Raw genomic sequence first — 26,464 nt, forward strand, 5'->3', positions numbered from 1 at the left:
TCATTGAGGATGTAGCTAATGATGGCAGCAGCAGAGTGATCTCTGAAGTTTACAGAAACAGGGTCTCTGATGCAGCAGAAAAGACTTCCATACTTAATGGACAGTGCTGCACCATGCAGCATGACAATGACCCAAAGCATCCAGTCAGTGCAACCAAAGAGCTCATCAGGAGAAAATAGAAACTGGTCAAGTGTGTCTGCAGATCTCAATCCAACTCTGTATCATGCTAAAGCAGTGACTTCAAGTAAAAGCATCTCAAGAACAGGGAATACCTCATCTTCAATTATGACACAGAGTACAGTGAGCTCATTTACTGGTTTACACTCTGAAATGCACGTAATGTGAATGTGTCCCAATAAGTCAGACCATATGACATGATGAAGATTAATTCACCACTATTCCTGCTGTTCATCCACACTCAGAGGTCTGCGATTATGATTTCCAAATTGAGGAGAATCTGATTGACAGGGTGAGTTGGCTTAGACCCCCACACCCTGACATCACACTGACACTCCTTCACTACAGCTGCAGCACTGAAGTGATCTGCATTAATGTGGAAGTCTGACATGTAGAATTAATCAAGCATATTCTGTAATTGTCTAGAACTCCATCTTATATACTTGTTTCTGTATCAATACTAATATTCTCAATCATTTAAGATGTAAAACCAGAACACTGAACTAATTGCTGGACTTGTCAGCTACACCTCACTGTCTTCTGCGGGAACAGCTCAGTCTGGAGGTCAGCAGGTGGAAACAGTGGACAGTCTTGTACTGGCCAGGCCAGTCTCCACATTTAAATCCTCCTGAGCAGCATTTTACAGGCTGAAGAAAATCAAAACCACAAGAATAGACAACTTGAGCTGCTAAGAATATTGAGCTGACTGTGTCCAGACTGCAGGCAGTTACTGGCTCAAAGGCAGCTTCACCCACATGTTTCCCAGTCTTTACTGTCACTAGAAATTACAGCATCGAACTTGAATATGATCAAATGTATGCAATTCCAAAAATAAAATGTATGTTTTATTCTGTTTTTATTCATCATCTCCTGTTCATGAATAAACATTGCTTGACTGTTGTGGCTCATTGTTTTTGTCTGCAATGCTAGAAATATAAGTCTCATGCACTTCCTCCGAGAGTTGTTTTAATTTGTTTCTAGATCTTCTCCGTGTGAGGTACTGAGCTGGATGAGGAAGTTACAGGTCTGTTTCTCAATGACTGACCAAGACACGTGCTGCAGTTTCCTTACACCAGAGTTAGCAAATCACTACAGTTGATAACTGCATGACTGTTGCAGTGTGACAGAGCATTTACCTCCAGTCTGTGCTCTGTGTCAGAGTCACTGGCGATGGGACAGGACTCCTCTGACTGTCTGGACCTGACTGGATTGATATACCTTTATTTCACTGTGATCACTTACACGCAGTGTTTTATCAGAGATGTTCTGCCCTAGAAGAATAACTCTACATCACCCCTGAGGCTGCAGTTAGTTCACCAACAGGTGAGATCACTGACTGACTGTACTTGTCTGTAAAGGAGAGAACAGCCTGTCTAGTGATGAGAGGAGGAGGCTGGTTGTCAGAAGACATTTCCTCAGAATGAACAGCTGATGCTGAAGATCGAGATCTAAAAACTTTAACAGGCTCTTCTGTAAAGTAGAGGCTCACCTGTGTGGAAGTCAGATACTGGGGACCAGTCAGCACAGATTCAGAAGAGGCAGGACCTGTCTGAGCAACATCCCAGAGATCTTCACACAGCCAGCATCAGGAATGGACCACAGAGAGGATGATCTGGTATGGTTAGATTTTCAGAAGGCTTTCGATAAAGTTCAGCATAAAAGGTTCATTCTCATTTCACAGGTGTTAGAAATTCCAGGAAAGGATTGTGTTTGGATTGAGAATTGGTTATTGAACAGAGAGCACAGATGAGAGGTCAGTTCTCTTATTAGGATGATGTAACTGGTGGTCTTCCTGATTTATGTCAGTGATCTACTTTCTGGTCCAGTTAGTAAACTAGTCAGGTTGCCCTTGATACCAAACTAATAGGATTAGTAAACACTGTAGACGCAGCAAATGATTTTCAAAAACTCTTGGATCTGTCTAAATAGAACTAATCCATTATGTTAACATGTAGAATCAAACGTGTGGAACTTAAATGGAGGATATTTTATGTTCCAACTGTATGTTACAGGATTAGAACTGCAGAAAGGTTTGAAATGAGAAGAGGGGCATTGCGTCACAACAACAGGAACTGAGAAAACTCCTCCTTCTGACTCTTCCTCATTCAGTACCCTTCCTTCTGTCTCTGTGCAGAGAGGAAGTATAGCGTGACGAGACAATTTAAAGACGCTGAGACAGTGAGACACCATGGCTGAAGATGTGACCTACGCTGACATCAAATTCACTAACATACAGGGACAGGAGAGCCCAACCATCACCACTATTCCAGCACAGCCAGGATCCCCCCACAGTGAGTACAGACCCCCATAGCTGCCTCTGACACTGGAACACTGTGATACTGTCTGTCTGCTACACTGTAACACTGTGATACTGTCTGTCTGCTATACTAGAACCCTGTGATACTGTCTACTGCACTGTAACACTGTGATACTGTCTGTCTGCTGCACTGGAGCACTGTGATACTGTCTGTCTGCTGCACTGGAACACTGTGGTCAAACGTTAGTGAAAAATATTCATGTCATGACTGTGTGTTACAGCAGGATCACATATTGAGTGTTAATGAAAGTTTAGGAGGCCGGGCAGCAGTCAAGACCTCCCTCACTTCTGCTAATCTGTCCTCTAATTCTCCATGATGTCATTTCCTGAAATAGCTGTGAATACCATACTGTATAGAGCCATGTCAAAAGGCAATTTCTGTTCTTCTCTTTCTTGATGAGAGCCTGTTATTGTAGTGAGTGATCAGGTCATATTGTAGAGATGTCTGACATCTTCACAGGAAGATTCCACTGAATTTAAACAGTTAGTCCTGGCAGATCTGTGTTTCCCAGTCCAGAAAGTGGGCTCTGGTGAGGAACACCTGACACAGAGTCCATGAGATCTTATTTGTGGGTTTGATGGTTGAGCTACTCACACTTAACACTGGTAGCTCGTGTGCAGGTGACCTTGAGATGTGATCAGGTGTTTGACTGCACATTCCAAGCTGGGTTTCTTCCCTCCCAAACTCAGCTGTATTATTAAGAGTCGAAGCTCTTCTGACTCCAGAGCAGCTGTGGGAGTCTGGGATGAGCTGTCCTGCTGTGGTGTTGAAGCCGATACCCTGGCTTCTCTCAGGACACAGCTGGGTGAGCTCCTGGATCAGTGAGCTCCTAACTACTGAACTGCTCTCGTTTCTCACTGTTCTTCTGTGTGGATGTGTTTTATACAGTAAGAAACCTGTGGAGTCTCTGAGTGAAAATGCTCAGAACAGACATATCCTGTAACTCCTCAGTGTGTCTTAGATGCCTTAAACTTGTGCACAACCACTAGTTTCTTAATTACATTGCACATATTGTTATAGAGACAAATAAATGTGACTGCACATAAATGTATTTATATCATTTATCTGTTTGTAACCCTTCTTCTATAGAAAGCTGACACGACTGTAGTTTCCTGTTTGTTGTCTTGTGGTTTGGTTTTCTGCAGTATTTTCTCTCTCACTGCCCAGAGCTCTCGTTCATGTGAAGTCTGACCCCACTCTGACCACAGCGCAGGACGGGAGCTGTGTCTCCTCCTCACCCTCCCCAGCTGTGTGCCAGGCGGTCAGAGTTTCTTCATTAACCCGTCTCTCTCTCTCTATCTCAGCCCAGCCCAGGTGCAGGAGGGGTCTGCTCATTGCTCTGGGACTCACAGTGTGCGTCTTGCTGGCTGCAGTCGCTGTCGTGGGGATCTGTAAGTCTAACAGTCCATCATGTCCTTCTCACAGGGAAAAGAGTGTGTTTGAGAGTCACCTTCTTCATTCTCATCTATTCAAGAACAAGAGACTCTTGCCACTGGTGCTCACTCTCTCTTAGTGTGACTGTCAGTGTGCAGGCAGCCTGGCCTGAGACTTACAGCTGATCACAGTGCTTGCAGGCTGCAGAGGAACAGGTAAAGTTTTATTCCTGCTGAAAGAGAAGAGAAGAAACACAACGTTTTGGCTGTGGAGTCTCAGGTGTCTCTTGTTCCTGCGCATGCTGACACAGCTCCCTGCTGGAGTCGGGACTGGATCTGACTGTCAGCCTCACAGACACTATCCAGGAACACACTGGGAACACACCTCCTGCTACTGGGCTGGACAGAGTCCAGAGAGACAGGTTGTGCTGCTGGGCAGTACAGGACACTGACGCTGCACTGGGAGAGTGACCAGACACTGTCTTTCTCCTGCTGTCTCTCTGGCTCTCTCACACTGTGCCTCTGTGAGTGTGATGGTGTCTCTCTGTCCCTCTCCTTCTCAGTCTAGTGTGTCTAGAGATGTTCCTCTGTCTCAGAGGGTTAGAGAGAGAGAGAATGAGGAAGAAGGAGAGGAGGAGGAGGGGTTTCTGAGTTCCTGTTTGCTATCCAGTGCTTTAGTGTCACTCTGACCTGACAGAGACTAAGTGTGACTCAGTGCCCAGCTGTCTCACTGGACTCTGCTAATACAGTCAGATGGACACAGACAGCGTTTACACTGGGCTACAGAAACCAGCACAGGACGTGTACGAGACTGTGACCAGGAGAGCAGAGAGAGAGCCAGGAGGAGAGCAGACCAGTGAGTACAGAGCTGATGCACTGAGAGACTGAGATGCTGAGACACTAACACAAGCACAGTAGCACTCTGATACACTCCCGCAGTTATACTCTGATACACTGGTTCTGTAACACACTGATAAACTCTGACTTACTGTCGTCTGTCTGTGACTCTGACAGCGACTCACTGATACACAACAAGACAGAATGAAAGACCTGATCAGCTAACTGACGCAGTGAAAGGTCAACACACCTGCATACTGACACAGTGTGTGTCTGCTCTGCTGCACTATTTCACCTTTATATCTGATCTGTTCATGTCTGACATTTTATTCTTTGTGTTTCCTGGTCTCCTTGGCTGTTTCTATCTGACTCTGTTTGTGATCTCTCTCAGTCAGTCAGTCTGCACCAGTGGGTCTTCGCTCTGACCACAGTGTATTTTCACTCCTCAGTGGTCAGTCACATGACCTCTTCACAGCTCTGGTGTGAGGAGACGCCTGTCAGCCCCCCTCCTGAAGTGTCTCACTCTGAGCCTTCAGCTGCTCACACCCCTCCTCCACAGTCAGTCCCAGTGACACCCTGCAGCTCCAGTCAGGGTGTCTGCTTGAACTCCACTTCCCCGGCCACTCAGAGTCCTGCTGTGTCCAGTCTGTGGGGAGAATTCACCTGTCTCCCTCTCTCCCTGGCCAGGACAGTCCAGGAGTAGGAGCTGTGTGTCCATCAGCCTGGGAGTCACAGTGTGTGTCTTACTGGTCACAGTCATTGCCCTGGGGACAGTCTGTAAGTCTGATAGTCGCTCCTGTCATTTCATATGGACCTGTGTGAATCTGTGTCTAATCTTACAGAGATCAAATGGCTTTGATGTCTGAATTACACGCAGTCACCCTTCTCTTATATATGAGTGTGTGAAGCAATACCAGCTATTCTGGGCTCTGATCAGCCTCTGGATATCTGCTGTTCAGGACTGTGGCTCCAGGCTGTGAGCTGCTGGGCTCAAGCTGCTCTCTTACTGCCTGAGACAAGGAGAGACTACAAGTCACATGACCTGAAAGTCCTAATTGCACAAAGCCAGTGAAGTGTTTTATTTTTTCTGAAAGTATTTTTAACACCACAGTTGTGTTTCCTGAAGGGCTGTAGCAGTGTGAAGTGTTGAGGTCATTCTGTATTTGAGCCCTGTTGCCATGGTGACGTCTCTGCGGGGAAGGTTGTGGTTTTGTCTTCACAATATATATAACATATATATATAATAACAGTGAACAAGACTCATGATCATAGAGAATAGAGGTACAAACACACTATAAACACACAGAAAAGGTTGAGAAACATATAGTATTATTAATGAGACTGAGAATATATGTACAAACAGGATTTTAACTGATCTATCTACAGTATATATGTAATTACAGAGCCTAGTGTGTTGGGAATGTCCTCATTCAGAAATGATGTCATATAATTCAATATAATTAAAATAATGTTTACAGAGAGTTACAATTCAATATTCAATATAATGAATGAACGATGAATCTCGTTGATTAAATGATGTTGTGTGTTCTGGGGCTGTGACCTGCAGTGTGGAAACAGAACAGCTCAGACTGGGAGAGAAAACTGGAGAAGAAGGAGAAGGAGCTGGAGGAGATGAAGTCAGAGCTGGAGAGAAACCAGAATAAATCTGAGACACACAGGAGTGAAGCTGAGAGATACAGGAAACAGCTGGAGAAGTTTTGTGTGGAGCCCTCTACTGGGAAGAGAAGTATGTGTGTGTGTGTGTGTGTGGAGTGAGAGTGAAGTGTGTGTAGGAGTGACAGGTCTGCAGGGTGAAACAGCAGCAGAGAGGAGAGAGAAGACCTGTTTCTTGGACAGAGCTGGTCTTCAGGTTGGTCTGGAGCTGCACTGACAGAGCAGACAGGTCTTCAGTAGGGTTGTACACACCTGTAACATCTGTACACATCAGGGCACCTCTTCCACAAGCACACAGGGGGCGCTGTCTCATACACTGGTAGTGATGGAGACAGAATTCTCACCTCATGTGTGTAACTGAGACACAGAACAGTCCTGTCATGTTGATGTTCTACACTGTGATTGTGAAGGTAAAGGAAGTGACTCTACTGCAGTGTGTGGTGAGAGCTGTGACTCCTGGGAAGGTAAGATCACATGATGAGGGTGTAGAAACCCCAGTCTCAGCTGGTGCAGGACTCTCCTGAGACAGACTGCAGGCTGACTCCAGGTCTCAGCAGGAGCTGGAGCTGCTGCTGTTGGTAAGAGACATGTTTGAGAAGACAGACAGACTCTCAGACATGAGGATAAGAGCCTCAGGGCTGTTCTCTACACAGTCAGTGACAATCAGGTAGAGACTCACTACTGACCCGTCTGTCAGTGTGAGTCTCAGTGCTGCAGGACTCCAGGAGAAACAGTACAGGAGCTCAGTGGTTGAGTGTCACTGAACTGAGAGAGTCTGTACAGAGGAGAGTCCTGAGGAATCCTTGAGGCTCAGTCAGTATTAATCCAGGTGATTCCTGTGTGTCTGTCTGTACAGAGGAGAGTCCTGAGGAATCCCTGAGGCTCAGTCAGTATTAATCCAGGTGATTCCTGTGTGTCTGTCTGTACAGAGGAGAGTCCTGAGGAATCCCTAAAGGCTCAGTCAGTATTAATCCAGGTGATTCCTGTGTGTCTGTCTGTACAGAGCAGCAGTGCTGTCCAGAGGGATGGAAGGAGGGAGACTGTGGAAGATGTTACTACGTCTCTACAGACCAGAGATCCTGGGAGTTTGCGAATCAGTCCTGCTCGTCAATGGGAGCTCAGCTGATGGTGATTAATGACAAGAGTGAACTGGTGAGAACAAGAGATTCACTGCTGTCACTCTGAGTGAGACAGACTTTTTAAAACACACCACTGAAAAGCCATTCAAAAATACAAGGAGCGACTTAATATTTCAAATAAAATTATAATCTCTTCATTATTCCTCTCAAATAAATGTTCCTCATCAGTCCCCTTATGAGCCCTTCATCAGTGTCCTCACCTTCAGAGTTTGAAAAGCAGTGACTATTTCCCCTGTACAGCCTGTGTGTGAACAGAGCAGAGTGAGCAGCAGTGTGAGAGATGAGAGTGTGGGGATGGATCTCTGCTCTACAGCTCACAGGCAGTGCTGCCCAACACCAGGCACAGTGAGATCATGCCCACTGTGTGCTCAGATACAGTTTCTGATCTCAGACCAGCCCTGTCCCAGGAGACACACTGCCCAGCTGACACCAGACCCACAACCTCCTTTCCTGCTGCTCTCACTGGCATGAAGGGCTGTGACAGTGTGGAACCAGCTACCCAGACAAGCCCCATCAGCGGGACGTTTAACACTGGAAAAACAGCTGTTTCCTGCTCACAGCTGCACGTTTCCAAGGAAACCCAGTCAGACACAGAGATAGAAAATATCTGGTTAGAAGAGGAACTGATGGTTTTGAATTATTAATCAAGAAATGGCTGAGGTACTGTAATGAAGAGATGTTTATACATCCAAAACTGCCCTTGATGGTTACTGTCTGGAACAGTAGAAATGAAAGGTCTCTAGTAAAGTCCTCTAACCTGGTCTTGACTCTCAGTGATGATGGGAAACACACGTTCTGATTGTCTCTGAATCCAGCTAATGAGGCTGGATATGTGAGCTGAGGTCACTCTGTATGTGTTCACTGTGAGTCTGTTCTCTTTTGTGAGGAGTAGGAAGATGTGTTCAGGTGTTCAGACAGCTGGACTGGTGCTGGTGTCCAGGGTGAGCTGACCCGGAGTCCAGCTGGACTGGTGCTGGTGTCCAGGGTGAGCTGACCTGCTCTCTGTGTCTCTGCAGGAGCTCCTGGGACGTCTAGTAAAGGACAACAATTACTACTGGATTGGTCTGAGCTGGACGGACAGCAGATCTCAGTGGAGATGGGTTGATGGAACAGTCCTGGACAAGGAAGTGTAAGTGTGTGTGTTGTGTTGTGTCTTGTGTTGTGTGTTTGTCAAGCCCACTTGATACTAGATGGTACATAAACAGTTTCAAGGGTGTCACTGGGTCACTATTACAGATGAAACAAAATAGAATGAGGATTCTTACAAACTCCACAGCACTGAGTCAGAATAAGCAGACAAAAATGATGGAAGTTCCAATTAATTCCTGTAAACACAGATTTTAGACCACAGTGCATTTTACAAATAGATTTAAGAAATGTGCAGTTTTAGGAGGAACATCGCATGTTAGAAATTCTCTCAAAGAGTTGTCATGCAGGAGGACTGGACTTCAGCCACACGTTTCAGTCCAGGTCTCTGCAGACAAGAGTCTCCTGAACATCACAGCTGTAGCTCCTCCCAGCTGTGTCACTTCAACCCCATCGAGAGACTCTCCAGCACTTTGTCTTCTGGAGATAATCTCTGAGACATAACAGCCTGGACTCACCTGTGATTCACATACACTCAGTACACGAGAGAGAAATCTCGGGGTCACGTCTCACAACACCACAGGTTTTTGATATTGTCTCCACTGAAGTCGGTTCTGTCAGAGTCAACTGGACACTGGCCGTGTGTCTACAGCTCCGAGTCTCTTATCTCAGGAGTGAAACTGCCAGAAAGACTCAGATTTAGATTTACGGACTGAAAGACACAAAGCAAAGACTTTTTACTCGGGTGCAGAATCACAATAATTCAGTTCAGAATTCAGGGAGGAGCAGCTATAAAGTGATGAGAATCAGTAGAAACTGTCTATTAAAATGAGTGATCAGAGTCTCACTGACCTGGACTGTACTGGTGATGTTTAATTTGCAGTTTGGTGGAATCGCTGCACTGACTATTTTCAGTGTCTTGAACTCTCTGCTGCTTGTTTTCTACAGATGTGTCTCCCTGGACAGGGGACTCTGCTGAGTTAATCTTATTGAGCTCCTATGTGTCAACAGCAATGTGAGGAATAACAGGACAGTTTTCACAGGAGGTCTTCTCTGAGACAGCAGAGGGAGCTGGAGAGAGAGGTGCTGGTGTGTTGAGGTGAGCAGACTGGCTCAGTGACTCTGATCTCCTTCTCTCTCACAGCGTCACAGTTAGTACGGGTTACTCCTGGAACTGTGGATACTGGAGTCCGGGTCAGAAAACTGTATATCCACGAGAATGTGAAGAGACTCTCCGCTGGATCTGTGAGGGGGAAGCTGTTGGAGTCTAGCAGCCCCCCTTTCTGTCCTGAGGAGGAGGAGAGACCTGAGAGAGAGAGACAGTGTGTCTGCTGGGGCTCCTCTGCTGATTCCTGGAGACGATCCTGGTCTCTTGTCTCTCCAGGCTAGAACACAGACAATGGCAACATGGATTTTACTCTAACTTTCTGAAATTGCAATTTTGTATTTTGAAATTTTTGTCAATGCTTATTTCTCAAAGGTAAAATAATTTGTTTTGTATTTTACAGATTATATTGTTAATATTTTGTATTTGAGACAATCTAGCCTGTGTGAAGATGTCTGGGCTGTGTCTTGCTGTCTCCTCTGGACTGTCAGTACTAATGGAGCGAGGATCAGTTCAGTCAGTATTAATGGAGCGAGGATCAGTTCAGTCAGTATTAATGGAGTGAGGATCAGTTCAGTCAGTATTAATGGAGAAAGGGAGTTTGGTTGTCTTCAGCCAGGGAGTTTCACAGAGCTGTGTCCAGCACCAGTGTGGGACGCGTCTGTCCAGCGAGGTTCAGATGAAAGACAGGGCTCAGCCCCTTGCACAGAGACGGAGTGGAGCTCTACAGACTGGGCAGTGTTTCAGGTCACAGGGGGACATGGACACTCTCCTCACACACAGGGGACCAGCAGGGTCCAGCCTCCTCCCACACAGGATTCAGGTTACCAGACTGGAAGGAGAGTTGAGATATTACTAATGTTCATAACCAGCCTCGTGGAACACAGAACCTAAACTGCATCTTTCAGTTGAATTGTTGCCTTTTCTTCTGTGCTGAATAGTGACCTGTAGTCCCAGCCTGCACTGAGGCTCCAGCTGACATACTGACTGACCTGCTGTCTGGTCAGTGCAGGAGCTGTGGACAGCTGGTCAGAGAAAAACTATAGAAACAAATGAGAAGTGAATAATGACACACAAGTCTGGATAGTGGCACTGATCATTCTGGAGTTTATTTTCATCACTCAGTTCACACAGCAGTAGAGGTTGTTGCTCTCAGACTCTGTTCTGTCTCAGGGGCTCCTGCGTCTCTGGGGCTGATGGGCTCTTTCCCTGCTGATGAGAATCGGCCCTGTTGCTTAGAAGTCTAATTTTCAGGCAGAACTGACTTAAGTTATTAACCCTTTTAACATCTTGTCTCTTACTTCCTTCCCCCCTTATAAAATATGGCATACGTCAGGACTGCCTATTTTTTACACATACAATGTCAGGGCAGATCTTTCCTTTCTAGGTGAACAGGCATGCATTACCATGACATTGTGCGTTCCACGGTTACAACCAGATGTGATTGATGTTTTTGTACAAGTGATAGTTACATTTATACACATAAAACAATCCTAATCCTACAAATAAATAAAGTCCTACCCCAGGACCCAAACGCAGACCTCAGCCATGTGGAGATCTATCGTCAGGATCTTGGAATAGCAATATTGACCCCACTCCGATTATAATTTTTTGGCTGAATAGATATGCCAACACCCGGAATGTATTGATACCATTTCCCCAGTGATGCTCCTCAGGCCTAACAAGCACACTGTTGGTCTTAGGAAGCATCAGACACAGAAACGGTAACAACATCCTTCTTTCTCTTCACTCAGTCTCTGGTGCCGTGGCTCAGTGAAAGTGCGATGCGCGGATCCAGCGATCTCATCCTGTCACAATTAGTAGTTGGTGGCACTTGATATGGTCCCTCCCAGCAGGATTGCAACGTCTGGCAGGGTATCTCTTCTTCACCTACACCCACTCGCCAGGTATCCGGTCGTGTCTCCCCTCTGCTGGAGGTCCCCAAGCGTCCGGGACCTGTTCACGAGCCCTGTGCACCGCTTCAGTTAACAAACCTACAACACTTTAATAGAGAGTTAGTGAATTCATCAGTGCGTTAGCCAAACTTGGCCTCCAGGGAGTTTCTTTGGCTGCCCGTGATGATCTCAAATGGGCTCAGTCTCACAGTTCTGTTTGCTCCAGCCCGCAAACCGCACAGGACTGCAGGTAGAGCATCTACCCACGGTGTTCCTTCAGTTGATATTTCCTTAGTTGGTCTTTCGGACTGTGGGTGATGGTGTCTATGTGACTTCCAACTTACCCCTAGTGAGGCTGGCACACCTTCCCAGTGTAGTCTGCCCCTAGATCAGTATCCAAGGGGCAGGGCAGTCCGTACCACGGGATCATCTTTGTCATACACTTGGGTATGTGCCAGTCCACATCCCATCATCATACAACCCCACATTCTTTACACCTTTGTTCTAACCACTATTAAACATCTATTAAAGGCCTCAACCTGAATTCTCTCTTTTCCCCAATAGAGGTTTCACAGGGGTCTCAGACTCCCGTTCTCCCAGTGCCGCTCGTCTGGCATCTGCATCTGCATGGTTGTTACCTTGAGTTACTGGAATTCTTTATTTATTGTGTTATTTACACCTTACTCAAGCTGCTTCTGTCGGCAGCTGTAAAACTACACATCAGTTCAGACACAAGCCCAGTATTCTTAACTGGAGTCCCTGCCGTTGTGAGAGAATCCTATTTCTCCATAGCCATCCAGAATTGTGGCCTACATGCAACAAATACATACATTATATACATATACAATAACCCTTTAACATCTTTCTTTTTACAATCTTCCATCAGTGCTCTTAACTGGCTTGCTGCACTGAGGCAGTGGAGGGGCATTTTTCCGATTGTTAGCACCTTGAATTCTGTTGTAACGGCTCAGCCTGTTCTCTGTTCTCCCTCATGCATCAGAGAGGACCCATCAGTAAACTGTATTACATTTTCTTAAATTTTCACAGTCCCCCACTTTTTGGCTACAGCATCTAATGGTATAATAGTGCCTACCTCCATGCTCCTGCGTCAGCACAGCTGCCCAGAACCCTTTGTCCACACTTACATACAAAGGATGGTTGATCCCTCTGAGGAAACCCCAGTCTCAGCACCTGTAAGAGAGCTTGTTTCAAATTATTACAGGCGGCTTTTGCTGCGGGAAACAAGGCAATCCTGTCCTTGTACTGCACTCCCCCCTTAAGCAGATCTGTTAAGAGTTGTGCACCCCGTAAAAACATTGCACCCAGGCCCTGTTAAAATTTCATAATGCTAGACACAAAAGGGCCTTATCATAACTGCTTCTATTAGACACTCAAAAGCTGAAGCAACTCAGACTTGTGGGTTTCCTCGTCAGGGGAAGCACTCAGAATACCATCAACATACTGAGTGATCACAGCCAGTTGAAGCCACGTGACACCCTGTTCTGGATAGTCATGCTTTGTAATGCATAATATTCCAACCCAATAGATCTGGGATAAAACCACCCATTAAAATCTGGTACTCGGCAAGTAAAACTTGCTGTCCCAATACTCCTGTGGCCTCCTGCCGTCTCCCCATATACATTAATCTATAGCACACTGTTGAACAGAGGAGTGAAACAAGCAGGACAGTAGTGCTCCAGTATCCCCTAACAGAGAAACCAACACTCCATTAACAGTACATTTTTAACCACTGGACTGGGACAGACTTAGGGAGGCTACAAGGGATTTACAGGATCTAATCGTTAGGTAAACAGATCTTCTCACAAGACGTTATTCTCCCCAGTCTCGATTCTAAACCTACAGCGTTTCAGCATGTCTGGTTTCGAGACATTCGAATAAATCCAACTTGTTTCCACTATTGCAACTAATTGTATAAAAATACAAAAACTGTTTAACTACTTTGACGTCCACCTGTACTGTACTTATACGTTTCAGACGCTCTTATATTTTCCAATCTCCTTAAGTTGATTTTCGTCAAGTCTCTTTAGTTACGTCTCTAGCCAGTCCCGCTGGCTAAACACGCTCACACCGTCATTTAGTAGACCAAAACACACAAATTCATAAAACACACATACACATCGAGAATATATTTTTCTCTTCGTACTACAATGTGCTGTATTCTTGTTTCACTTCTACATGAATCCTTATAATTCTTGAAGCGCACTCCAGGTTCGCTGCGTACCTAATTTCAGGTGCGGTACTTTAGCCCACCGGTCAATATCTTCCGGTTTTGGATTTGATCGTATGGGGGAATCAGGGAAGGTAGGTGCGAGTGCGGACCCCCTCGACGGGGTGCGAGACATCAACAGCGCCAGCCCCCGCTACATCAGGCCCTCTCCCACTTAGGGTGAGAGTACGGGTCTGCGGGCGCCCTCCCTTTAAGAGGGGAGTCCCTGTTCCGTCTCTATCACACTCGTCCCAGGTGTCATCCCACTCAGACCCCCCGTCTCCATATGGTCACTGTGGGAATTGATCCCAATTATTTTCATTTCCTGCCTGTCTGTTCCCCTATGGGAGAACAGGATATAACACATTAACTAGTGCAGTGCGACCAGAACTAATTCTTCTTTTAGTTTCTGATTCTCCTGCACTGCCTCTTTTCGCTTTTGTTCATACTCTTTCGTAGCGAGTAAAGTATCTTTTCTTCCGGGTTTTTGTTTTCCCCGTAAACGCACTTTTAAGTCACATCCCAATTTCTTTTTTTTCTCTCATGTATCTGCCACCACTGGTGCCGGCCGTGCACCAGGGTGGGGGCTACATGCTTGTGCTTTTGCCAATCAATTTCTTTACAGGCGTCTTCGCCCCAAACTCCCTCTGACAAACTCAGCTTTTCCCATATTTTTCTCCTTCTTTTCCATCAACTTACACTTTTCCGATATATAAACGGACCCTTCCACCACTTTCTCAAACCATCAGTTAGTACACATGTTCGGTCTCTTTTACTTTTGTCATGTGTGAGGTAACAGCTCATACAGTAAGGGGATGCTTTCACTTGAAAAACCTGTGCATTCCTGCACTCATTCAGCCAAGGGCGTCTGTTACCTCCAGATCTAAATGCCTCTCAGAGGCTTTAGAGAGGACTTACACCGCACTGTTCACAGGTAAGGAACGAGACCTCGAAAACCCCCTTTCTTGATCAGTAATTCACCATCCCCAGAACGCCAGCATCGCTGCTTTTGCACACTGAGCTCAATCAGGGCGATTCTCGGGTCTCAACGTCCTTTAAATCCTGCTACTTAATGCTTTGCTCTTTTATTATGAGGTGTGTTTATGTTAGTGTCGTGCGTGTGTATATGTATTTCACAAACAAGGAAAACACCAAAAACATACATATATATATCTCCTACTTCTGTTTCCTTTAAAACAAAAAACCACGCCACGCCAATCCGTGCACGATCAAGGCGTAGCTAATCTCAGGACCCCGGGCGCAATTAAGGCCCACACCAATCCTGGATTATACGTGCATTTAATGCACCACTCAGCTCCAGAACCCGGGCGCAATTAAGGCCCACACCGATCCTGAGCCTCAGAACTCCGGGCGCAATTAAGGCCCAAACCAGTTCTGACCTTCAGAACTCTGGGCGCAATTAAGGCCCACACCAGTCCTGAACTTCGCGGTAAGGGTCCAAAACCCGTTCAAAAACTCCACGCGCAATTAAGGCATACACCAGCTTCGAACGCCTGTACACAATACCGCGAATCACCGCCTGCCAGACTCTGGGTTCTGGGGTGTCTTCCCCGGGCCAGAGGAATTCAGGAACTCACGTTTACTCCGTCATCTCGGGCGATTCTCGCAGGGAGCAGAGACTTCCCAATCAGTCAGAGAGAGTCGGGACTTTTTTTTTTTTTTAAAAAAGAGGAGTCCTTACCTCTTAGTAATGTGAACGCTGACCGTCTCTCCTGCCGATGGGAAGTTCTGCGCCTTCTGGAGCATCCTGCCGCCTACGCCAACTTTGTTGTAACAGAACGAATAAGGTTCTTGATCCCGAGGAAGTAAAACAGATGAGTTTATTGCATGCAAGGAACAATAAAGCCGAAGTCTTGTTTCCCGCAAGAAACAACAAAACCGAAGTATTGTTCAATGTGCCGGTACAAACTTTTAGGTTATATAGTCCTTGCTTGCTGCTTCAGACGTCATTTGATGTTATGGTAAGGGAGGGGTCATGGTATTTGGCCAAATGGTCAGTTTAAGATCATGCCCCCAGGGGGTTCCTTGCTCGCATCTGGAATCCTTATCAGTTAACCCCCTTTCCTGCCATAAATCCCTGTTGCTTAGAAGTCTAATTTTCAGGCAGAACTGACTTAAGTTATTAACCCTTTTAACATCTTGTCTCTTACTTCAAGACATAGGGAGTTTGACAGATGTACAGAGGGGTTTAGACACAATAATCAATACAGGATCAATTACAAAAGGATCAATACAGCCTTCAGCAAATTGTAGAATGAGAGTGAGTGTAAGAGAGGCCACAGACCTCCAGCTTTTACCCTGAGCTGTAAAACTGATCAGGGATTTAAAATCATAGCTGGGAAGTGACAGATCTCTGATCCAGACAGATCAATAGACACACGTGTGACAGGCAGGGACAGATTTCTCCAGGACTGTGTGAAATGAGTCAGACAAACTGTTCTGGACTGTGGCAGAGAAGAACAGTTAACAGAATAATGGCTGAAAGATCTGCAGGAAACACCTTCAGCACATCCCACTGAGGCTCATCCAGAGCTGGTGAGAGTGTCAGTCTGAGGCTCTTGGCCTGGAGCTGGTGTCTGCTGTGTCACTGAGGCTCAGGGCCAGGAGCTGGACTGGATACAGATGACATTGCGGTCAGTGGAGCACAGCTGGAAACTGAAAAGGGCTTCATTAGAACAGCCTCCATAGACACGTGTAGCAGTGTCTCCACCTGGCGGCATGTCCCTTTTCACAGTGTTACTGCAACTTTAAATGTCGACATATTGAACTTTGACGACATTACATTGTTCGCTTAGTCCTTTAACTTTATAATATATATCCTAGCTTGTTTTTGAGGCTGCTCTATATATTGGTCACTCTAGTTAAAATTTAAAAATTTTGATCAATATAATTATGACTTTACGCACAAACGTGTCCTGGGTAAGACTGTTATTAATGTGTTTAGGAATCAAAACTGATATTGTGGATCATCCTACAACAATACAATTTACGTGTGAATATGTAGACTTTGGAGATGTCTTTAGTTATTAACGTGAAAATTATAAATTAAAAAAGTTAGAATTAAAAATAATCGGGAGTAATAAAATAAAGCCTATTGATCGGGCTACAGCAGGGGGTGTCCATTCCGATAATAATTATATAATAATTCTCATGTGCATTTTATGAATGGGCTCTTGTTGTGTGAAATGTGCTGTGTATTGTGTTGTGTCTTTCACCTGCCTGCAAAAACACTTTCCCCTCTGGGACAATAAAGGAGGGGTCAGTGTGTGTCTGCAGCAGGGCTGTCCAGTCCTGGAGGGGTCAGTGTGTCTGCAGATGATCCAGGTGTTTTTATAACAGCAGCAGCTGAAGAACTAGGAAAATGTGTTTGTTTTGTCCAGTTAAACCAGTAACCAGCTGGTTTAGCTCCAGTCTCTCTCCTGTTGTAGCTCAATACTGTGTACATGGGAGATCTCGAAGACAGATACAGATATATAGATATATACAGAATATAGATTGTGGTTTCATCTTTATTTAAAAATAATTCCCTGAATGTCATCATTTAAGTGTTATTTATTAAAGAAATATCAATCAATATTCCTATAAAGGGACATAATGTGTTGCTTTATACTGTTTATATACCTGTACCAATCTTACACTCAGTCTCTGCTGGATCTCTTCAGATTGCTGTGTGTTATGTTTGTATCGTGTCTCTCTCTGTTCATTCTTATAACTGCTATTGTGATGTGGAATAGTGTTTGTCAGTTGCTGTGATGAAAGGAGATGATCTCTGTTGTAGTAAACTGTGTTGTGCTCTTTGATCCCTCTGTCTGAGCTGCTCCTACACTGCTGTGGGTATTTTCTCAGGGACGGCCTCTGGAGAATCTGTACCAGCCTCAGGAATGGACACCGACATCAGCTAAACTGTTCCTTCACTCTGATAATTCACTACACTAATGTACTATTTTAACATCATAAAACACTGCTGAACAAACTTTTAGTCACTTGTTTTTATCTTATTTATGTTCTTTAATTAAACATCAGGTTGTGAACACCTCTTCCATGCTCTTGGGTTTTATTTCCAGTGTCTGTGAAGGAAACTGTGGTCTTCGTGGTGATGAGAGAGCTCTCTGCTAGTCATTATACCGAAGAGTTTCGGGGGAACTTCCGATATGAGCTCTGTGCCGTGTGAGGGGTGAGATTCTCATGGAGAACAGTGGAAAGGTGAAGCCTGATTGTCCACATGTATAATTCAAGTCTAATTCCATCATACTGTCAAACTCAGAGCTGCTCAATACAAACAGATGGAATCACACTGACTCACTGCAACACCTTTCACAGAAAAGCAGAGTCCTGCGCACCAGGCAGGACTGACAGCCCCTCTGAACACTGTGCAGGATCACAGCAGCTCCAGATCACTGCAGGATTCAGCGCAGCTCCAACTCTCCTCCATCTTCACAAACATCATCAATTCACTTCATCTGAGCTGCAGGTGTGCAGTGGCTCCTGCAGTCCAGCTGTGCTTCTGCTCTGTCTTTATTACAGAAGGGGGTCCTGCTCTCAGCTCAGGGTTTTTTATTTTTGGTGGTGCTGAAATTTTTCAGACCTTGGTTCAATCCCACAACGATGCTTTTGTAAAACCCGAAACACAGTAGCTGAGGAGAGATACTACTTTTAGTATTGATACCTTTTTAATTCCCCCCCCCCATTTACTGACATTTTGTCAGATAAGTTACTCCAGAATTGGAAGGAAGTATAACTCACACTGCTGAACCCCGACTCTTCCACAAATCCACCCCGGGATCGAGACCCGCCTGGCTCTGCTGATATTTATCTCTCGGGCTGAACTTGCGCTCTTCTGATTGGCTGTTCTTACACCCACCTCTTCCACACGCTGATTGGACACTATTAACACTGAACCTTCAGCACAGCCACACCCCCTGTTTCAGTCACCATGGTGACGGGACACGTTCCCTCAGCAGCGCGGAGCGTCATCCTTCCCCTGCCGGCCTGCGAGTGTCCTCCGACGGCGGGGCTCTAATTGAGGCCGGGGATGAGGCTGCAGTCTAGGCCCAGACCAGCGGCTCCCGACTCCCCGACCACGACAGCCCGGTGCCCGGAGGCTGTAGCGCTGCGAGCCGCTTGGTGTGGCTGCTCACAGGGGGACCCGATTCACGGCTCTACACCCCTGTACCCCACCCTTCCCCACCCCAGAATAATTAATTAACCAATTTACACTCACAGCAGTTTATTACCGCAAATAAGGGTATAAAGCATAAAACAATTACACTATGCAGCAGTGTTATAATACTGGTATCCAGAGTCCCCGGTGTCTCTTATTTTGCTACCTTTGTCGTCCTTTTCGCGCTCATCAGGGGTTCACGTTATAAATAGGGGCGGGTCTGTGCTCCAGGCCCGTGCAGGCTGGGGTCAGGGGAGGTGGGGGGACTCCGGCGGCTCGCTGGCTGGGAGAGAGGCGGCTGGTACCCCGCTGCTCTCCCGGTACAGGCGCTTTGCTCGGCTGCCGGAAAAAAAAAATGCATCAATTTTTTTTTACAGGTTTTAACAAAAGCAAAAACCGTTTTCTACGAGAAATGCATTTTAAATGTTTTAACTCTCTCGCTTTAACCTTTACAGCAGGACAGCCGGCGTTTCGAGAGCAAGGTAAGCGGTTTCTCTCTCTCTCCTCACACCGGGGGTTTCGGTTTTCACTCCGGGTCTCACACGGCTGGGCTCCAGTTTCCTGCGGTCAGTTACCGGTAACTCGAGTTACCAGTTTCCCCCCGTTCAAGCCAAACAGAGCGGTGGGCGCGTCTTAATGCAAACCGGCTCCGGAGAAAGAAAACCCAGCCGGACCTGCAGCTGCACAGTGAGTCGATACCGGTAAGAGACTGAGCCCCTGTGAAAGTGGTTTTCAGTCCTAAACGAGCCTTGATTTCGATTTTTAAGAACTTTATTTTCTTTTCACAAAAAAATACAGGAAATCACAAATCAGAAAGCTTTACATTAATATACATACTTAAAACAGTATATATGATCACATCTCATTACATTTTGACACGGTAACAGTTACATAGCAACAATTTTCTTTTTTTCTGGTGCAAATCACATTCTTTATTTAAACATGATAATGTTTTTCACAGTTTCTTGAGATGTTGACCTATGCTCTCTATTTCCCACAGATTTTCTGCTTCCTCCCTCCCTTCTCTCCACAGATCTCTGAGGTAATAGTTCTCTCGGGTGATGAACAGGGCCAGGCTACCTGCTGCCTTGACTGGGACCTCGATGCCTTTGAACAGCCCCATGTTCCTCACTCTCCACAGGGCGTCTTTCCCACTGTTCACCACGGCCCAGATCCTGTCAAACACGTCAGGAGGAAGTTTGACAGGAGAGATGCCGTATATGATGAAAGCAGCGGTCAGGGTAAATTGGGGCGAGAGAGCCTGCAACCAATCTTCAAACTGGGCCCAGAAGGCCTTAGCAAAAAAGCAGGACCACAGGAGATGGGTCACAGTCTCCTCCTCGCCGCAGCCCACCCTAACGCAGCGAGGGCTGGGGGTGAGGCCCCTACGGTACAAGAAAGTTCGTACCGGTAAGCACTGGTGGACGACACTCCAGGCTAGATCTCTGTGAATGTTGCACAGAAATTTAGAGGATGTGTGTTTCCACACCTTCCTTGTTTGGGCTGCGCTTTCCTGACCGGGTCTCTCTCGGCCTCTAGGAAGAAGAGACTCGGACTCGCCTGTGAATCCGCCGCGGAGCTCCGGTCACTCGGTACACGGGTGGGTCTGCGCTCAGGTCTCCACGCCGAGAAGGACCCGACAGCCGCCGTTTAAAGCCCGGAGCCTCGCCAGGATCCTGCAGAAGCCTGGAATACAAACGAGAAAAAGCGTATTGTGCAGGTAAAAACACAACATACAAAAGTAGCAGTTTAAAGAAGCTGAAGCACGATTTTAATACCACGTTTCTCTCCGCAGAGTCGAAGCCACAAGTCCTACAGCCCGTCCGGCAGCTCCACCGTCAGCTTTCTATAGAAGAAGGGTTACAAACAGATAAATGATATAAATACAAACTTTACCAAAAGTAAGTAAGTTTCGAAATTCATTTACTTTTCCAGCCCCATCTTATAACATTTTCCACTTGGACCGAGAAAAGCCGACAGCCGTCGCCAAGGATCCCGCTCCAGCTAAACGGTAAACTTGAAAAACTTTTTGTTTGCAAACTCGCTATTTAAAGGCAGAGAAGCGACTCGGGCGTCGGAACCGCTAAACAGCCGCGGATTGAAGTCTAATTGCAGACTGACCGCACCTGCCTTCTCATTCAGACTCGGCCAATAGGGGCGGCGGATCCCGGAGCTGCTCGTCTCTGCTGCTAAACAGCGCGTTTTCAAACAGGGACACGAGAGACCAAAATCCCCTAATAGGGACCGTTAAGGATAAAATTAAAAAACATTTGAAGACAAATTTACTTTTATTCGGAGCTACTCAGCTTGCAGCCCTTCCAGTGCACTCCACTGCAGTAATCTGACTCAACCAGCTGCTTAATTACTGCTGATCCTGCTAATTATCAATTCAACAGCACTGGGTGCAGCTACAATGTAATGCAGTGGACTGGAGAGGCTGCAAGTAGCTCTGATTCCAGTATCAAGGTCCCACCTTCACACTACAATACCCTGAGACAGGACGGGCTCCCACACTGACACTACACTGCCCACTCATGCTCTTTATTCACCTCAAGACAACACTGCTCACAGGGAACACAAATAAGGAACAAGCAGGTGTCGACTCCACACTGGAAAGGAAACAGGAAAACGGTTCTGGCTGTGGAGTCGTGTCTGTGTGTCGGGAGGCCATCAGGCTGCAGAGAAACAGGACACCTTGAGACAGAACAGGAGTCTGAAGAGGCTCTGAGACTGAAAGCAATCACTTCTACACCTGTGCTCAACCCATTACCTCACCACATCCTTCTCAAACAGTTAATAAACCCCATTCACAGCACTCATTACTAAACCAGTTTAATTTCTCTGGTTTATACACTCTCCTGTGATGAATGTTAATGGTTCCTGCCCCTCGCCTGCTTTCTGACAGCATCTAAACCACACAGCAGCTCTCCTGCGCTTGTGTTGGGGTGAACTCGACTGTCGCAGGGGAAGGACATGGTTTCTGATGATGTGGAGTGAGTCTGAATCCTGCAGTTAGTATGTGAACATGATTCAGATATCGGGACTCTGCAGTGACAGTGTTAAGGACAATTGTAGCTGTTGTCTCACACATGAAGAAAACTCCAGAGCCAGAATAAATGTTCTTCTCAGTGTGGAATTCTCCCCTACTTGTTCCTCTGCAGCTCCCACACTGACACTCCTCTCCACTCTGAACACATTCAAACAGGCAGGTTTTTCCTACAGCTGAACAATCTCCTTTCACCAACAGCCTCAGCTGCACTCCCACCCCAAGACACTCAGATCTTTATCATCGTCCAGTGGAAGAATTCTAACAGCCCAGAATATGAACAAAGCACATTAATTCATGTCACTGGCCCTGTCAGTCAGCCCCTCCTGTCAAGGTGTACTGATACTGTGGGACACTGGAAAATGCAGGTTTTCATTGGAAAGGTACAGTGTCCTCCATCAGTACTGCAATGAGTCAACTTTACAGTCAAGCAATTTGTTCTTGATCAGGACAGAAATATTATCATGGTTTTATTCTGTGGTAATTCTCTGCATACATTTGATCATATTACAATAAACAATGTTCAACTTTCTATTTTGAAGTTACTGGGACACATTCCCTTTAAATACATTTCAGAGTGTAGAAGAGGATGTGCTTGTATATCCCTCTGAGACAGTAACTGCATGAGGTCTGAGACCCATTGTGCTCACTGCCCTCTGTAATCATCTGAGATGCTTTGCTGTTGCCACCAAGTTCTTATTTAGTCTTCAGGTGGTCATACTTCAATTGTTTTTCCTTCTGTCAATAGGGTTGAAATCCAGGCATTAGACCCAACAAGTTAAGGTGTTTCTACAGTTATTCTCCTGATGACCTCCTTGGTTGCATTATAAACTGACTCAAAGCTACAGCACCTGAATATTTGATGTGTGTCCTCTGAGCTGAGATGTAGATGACATGTATGGTCCCTAACTAACACCACCTCTAATCCTACTCCTGTACATGTGATCTCCATCTGAGCTCAGAGGACATTGAGGTGTTGCTGGAGCTCTCAGCTCTGAGTCCACAGCCTTCAGGTTTGAGCTTCAGTGACCCAGTACACTAGTGCTGATGGAGACAGACAGGTGAAGGAGTCTCCTCATGATCTCCCCAGGCCAGGCCATGACCCTCACAGGAGGTGCTGTTCTCTGGAGCATCTGCAGCTCCTTTCTTTCTCCACACCTGAACCTGTCATCTCTGTCCTCTGAGCGCATGCTGAAGCCTGGTGGAGGGAATGTCATGGCCTGGGGATGCAGGAATTTCTCGGACTGGGTCACTCATCTTCATTGAGGATGTAGCTAATGATGGCAGCAGCAGAGTGATTTCTGAAGTTTACAGAAACAGGGTCTCTGATGCAGCAGAAAAGGCTCCATACTTACTGGACAGTGCTGCACCATGCAGCATGACAATGACCAAAGCATCCAGTCAGTACAACCAAAGAGCTCATCAGGAGAAAACAGAAACTGGTCAAGTGTGTCTGCAGATCTCAATCCAGCTCTGTATCATGCTAAATAAATGTCTTCAAGTAAAAGCATCTCAAGAACAGGGAATACCTCATCTTCAATTATGACACAGAGTACAGTGAGCTCATTTACTGGTTTACACTCTGAAATGCACGTAATGTTAATGTGTCCCAATATGTCAGACCATATGACATGGTGAAGATTAATTCACCACTATTCCTGCTGTTCATCCACACTCTCAGAGGTCTGAGATTATGATTTCCAAAATGAGGAGAATCTGATTGACAGGGTGAGTTGGCTTAGATCCCCACACCCTGACATCACACTGACACTCCTTCACTACAGCTGGAGCACTGAAGTGATCTGCACTAATGTGGAAGTCTGACATGTAGAATTCATCAAGCATATTCTGTAGTTGTCTAGAACTCCATCTTATGTACTTGTTTCTATATCAATACTGATATTCTCAATCATTTAATATGTAAAACCAGAACACTGAACTTGTTGCTGGACTTGTCAGCTACACCTCACTGTCTTCTGCGGGAACAGCTCAGTCTGGAGGTCAGCAGGAGGAAACAGTGGACAGTCTTGTACTGGCCAGGCCAGTCTCCACATTTAAATCCTCCTGAGCAGCATTTTACAGGCTGAAGAAAATCAAAACCACAAGAATAGACAACTTGAGCTGCTAAGAATACTGAGCTGACTGTGTCCAGACTGCAGGCAGTTACTGGCTCAAAGGCAGCTTCACCCACATGTTTCCCAGTCTTTACTGTCACTAGAAATGACAGCATTGAACTGGCTGTGCTTGAATGTGATCAAATGTATGCAATTCCAAAAATAAACTGTTTTATTCTGTTTGTTATTCATCGTCTCCTGTTCATGAATAAACATTGCTTGACTATAAAGTTGTGGCTCATTGCTGGGGTACTGGGTGCAGATCTAGGACGAGTCTTGCTGTATTTAACAGTGCAGGGGGTTGACATGATTTGCTGTGGAACTGAGGGACCTGTGCTCAGGGGCAAACTGAACGGCACCGCGATGTGAACAAACCGCGTCTTGATCAACTTCCTGGCGGATGTGTAGTGATTGAACGTTGAAATAAATAAAACTTCATATGGTTCCTAAATCTGAATCGAAATTAAAGCGGGCGAGCATTTCTCGTGATAATAAGGACACGGTCTGGAGGTCTTGAGCCCTTTTTATTCCAAATTCATTCTCCCGACAGTGGGACGAGCCCGTGTTCCGCAAAGCGAGCTGCGCTGTACTGCCGAGTGATTCCCTGAGCCCCTCCGCCAGCGCAGCTCCTCACTCCTGTCTGATGACTGTCGCTGCGCTGCTGCTCAGGGCTGAACTCCGAGCTCTTACCTGCTTGTCTTGTGTTTCAGGTCTCCCCTGGCTGCTGTCCCTGCCGCCCGCACAGGACCCATCCCGCACTGACCAGACTGCTGGCGCTGGACAGGAACTCGTCATCCCGGACGCCGTTACTTGTGATTCTGTAACTCACTCTGTGTTTTTGTTTCATTATTGCCAACTGTCTTTGATTTGTATGCTTGCAAAACTTAATAAAGATGTTTTTCTTCTGTCTTACTTGTTTTCTTTGTAACATTATTTCATTATATCAAAAATATTAAACATTAAAACCAAACAAAACGAGGACAGAGCACCGCCCTCAGTGAATATTCATGAGGGGTGTGTCATATATTTAAGTAGGGGTGTCGCATTATTCATGAGGGGGTGTCTTCAAACGATGACGTCACACCAACCAATCAAAATGTTTAGATTAGAGCCCACCTCCAAGATTTTTGCTCTCAGCTGATTGGTCAGTTTGAGGCACCACTTCGGTTATGGGATAAAAACCAATTTTCTCAATTCTGATTGGTTGAAGAACCTGTCAATCAAATCACCACACCCCCAAAAGTGACGCAATACTTCAGGGTTGTCTTTCTATGATTGACAAGACGTTTAGCCCAATCGCAGAAGCCCATCTCCCAGACCAGCCCCGGGTAAGATTTGATTAATACTAATGAACATTAATTCACTTGATACATAAACATTTTTTCTCATTATAGATAATTAGCATAATCAGAATATTAATTGTTAATTAGAATATTAGATAGATACCCATTTTTTGTTTCAATTTTCCTAAGATATTTACATTTTTAGGTAACACAATTTGAAAGACAGCAACCAAGTTTTTTAAAATACATTCTCTAAAAAAGACAAATAAGCCAGAAGTAAAATAAATTTAAAATGTATTTGTGTTCAGTACAAGTGTAAACATACATTTTAGAAACCAAAAAGCACTCGAGTGAAAACGCTTTCCAGAGCAAAAAATAACAAAACATAAACAACAAAAAATATAAATCATTAAAACAGAAGTTATCAATATACAAGTGACTGGTCAACCGATTTTAATACAAATTTTAATACATATGAGAGTGTTAATGCCGACATCTTACTAACAAAGTTCACACAGTAAACTTAAAAAAATAACGTTATTTTCACACGAATTGTTTTTTATTTAATATTAACACATATACAAATAACTCATTAAAATACAAGTAACTAGTGCTCGATTTTAATTAATGCAAATTGTATGCAAATAAGAATTACAAACATCTTACAAAAAACAACAGAAAATCACTTTTTCCGCACTAAAGCAAATTTAGTAATATAATTGTTTAAAAAAAAAAACAATTATAGCCAAAAACAAATTTTCTAGTTCATATTAACAAGACAAATGCAAATCAACTCATTAAAATACAGCGACTGATTTTAATACATGCAAACGAGGAGTTACCGCCGCCATCTTGCTAATCAAACACAAACAACACAAAATCGCTCGATACTCACTAGCTGAAAGTCAGGAACGTCCAGTTTTAAATCCGCAACAATTCCGTGATGTGTTGCTACTGTTCTTGGAATGTACTTGTAATTCGAGACTAACAAACATCACTTTTTTTCAG

General features: G+C 45.3%; 1 protein-coding gene and 2 long non-coding RNA genes across 8 annotated transcripts; 2 read left to right on the plus strand and 1 right to left on the minus strand.

Moving 5' to 3' along the window:
* Positions 1-1,164: 1,164 nt before the first annotated feature.
* LOC138224816 (natural killer cells antigen CD94-like) lies at positions 1,165-10,165 on the plus strand. 6 transcript variants are annotated; one of them, XM_069182902.1, is made up of 7 exons: positions 1,165-1,792; positions 2,287-2,468; positions 3,800-3,886; positions 6,273-6,452; positions 7,383-7,531; positions 8,535-8,647; positions 9,749-10,165. In XM_069182902.1, exons 2-7 carry the CDS (start codon positions 2,366-2,368, stop codon positions 9,873-9,875), a joined length of 759 nt encoding a protein of 252 aa, XP_069039003.1. In that variant the 5' UTR covers positions 1,165-1,792; positions 2,287-2,365; the 3' UTR covers positions 9,876-10,165. The 6 variants fall into 6 exon arrangements, with proteins under 6 accessions (XP_069039003.1, XP_069039004.1, XP_069039002.1 ...); XM_069182903.1 differs by having other exon boundaries at positions 1,165-1,500; positions 2,312-2,468; XM_069182901.1 differs by having other exon boundaries at positions 1,166-1,792; positions 2,312-2,468.
* Positions 10,166-20,613: 10,448 nt separating this feature from the next.
* Positions 20,614-21,038, minus strand: LOC138224584 (uncharacterized). Its single transcript, XR_011183060.1, has 3 exons — positions 20,941-21,038; positions 20,792-20,859; positions 20,614-20,699 (listed from the first exon to the last, which is right to left on the minus strand). It is a non-coding gene; the product is annotated as an uncharacterized lncRNA (long non-coding RNA).
* On the plus strand, positions 20,655-25,082 carry LOC138224587 (uncharacterized). The gene is made up of 3 exons (XR_011183063.1): positions 20,655-20,733; positions 20,809-20,914; positions 24,884-25,082. It is a non-coding gene; the product is annotated as an uncharacterized lncRNA (long non-coding RNA).
* The last annotated feature ends 1,382 nt before the right edge of the window (positions 25,083-26,464 follow it).

Source organism: Lepisosteus oculatus, chromosome 23 (genome assembly GCF_040954835.1).
Source record: "Lepisosteus oculatus isolate fLepOcu1 chromosome 23, fLepOcu1.hap2, whole genome shotgun sequence".
Taxonomy (NCBI): Eukaryota; Metazoa; Chordata; class Actinopteri; order Semionotiformes; family Lepisosteidae; genus Lepisosteus; species Lepisosteus oculatus.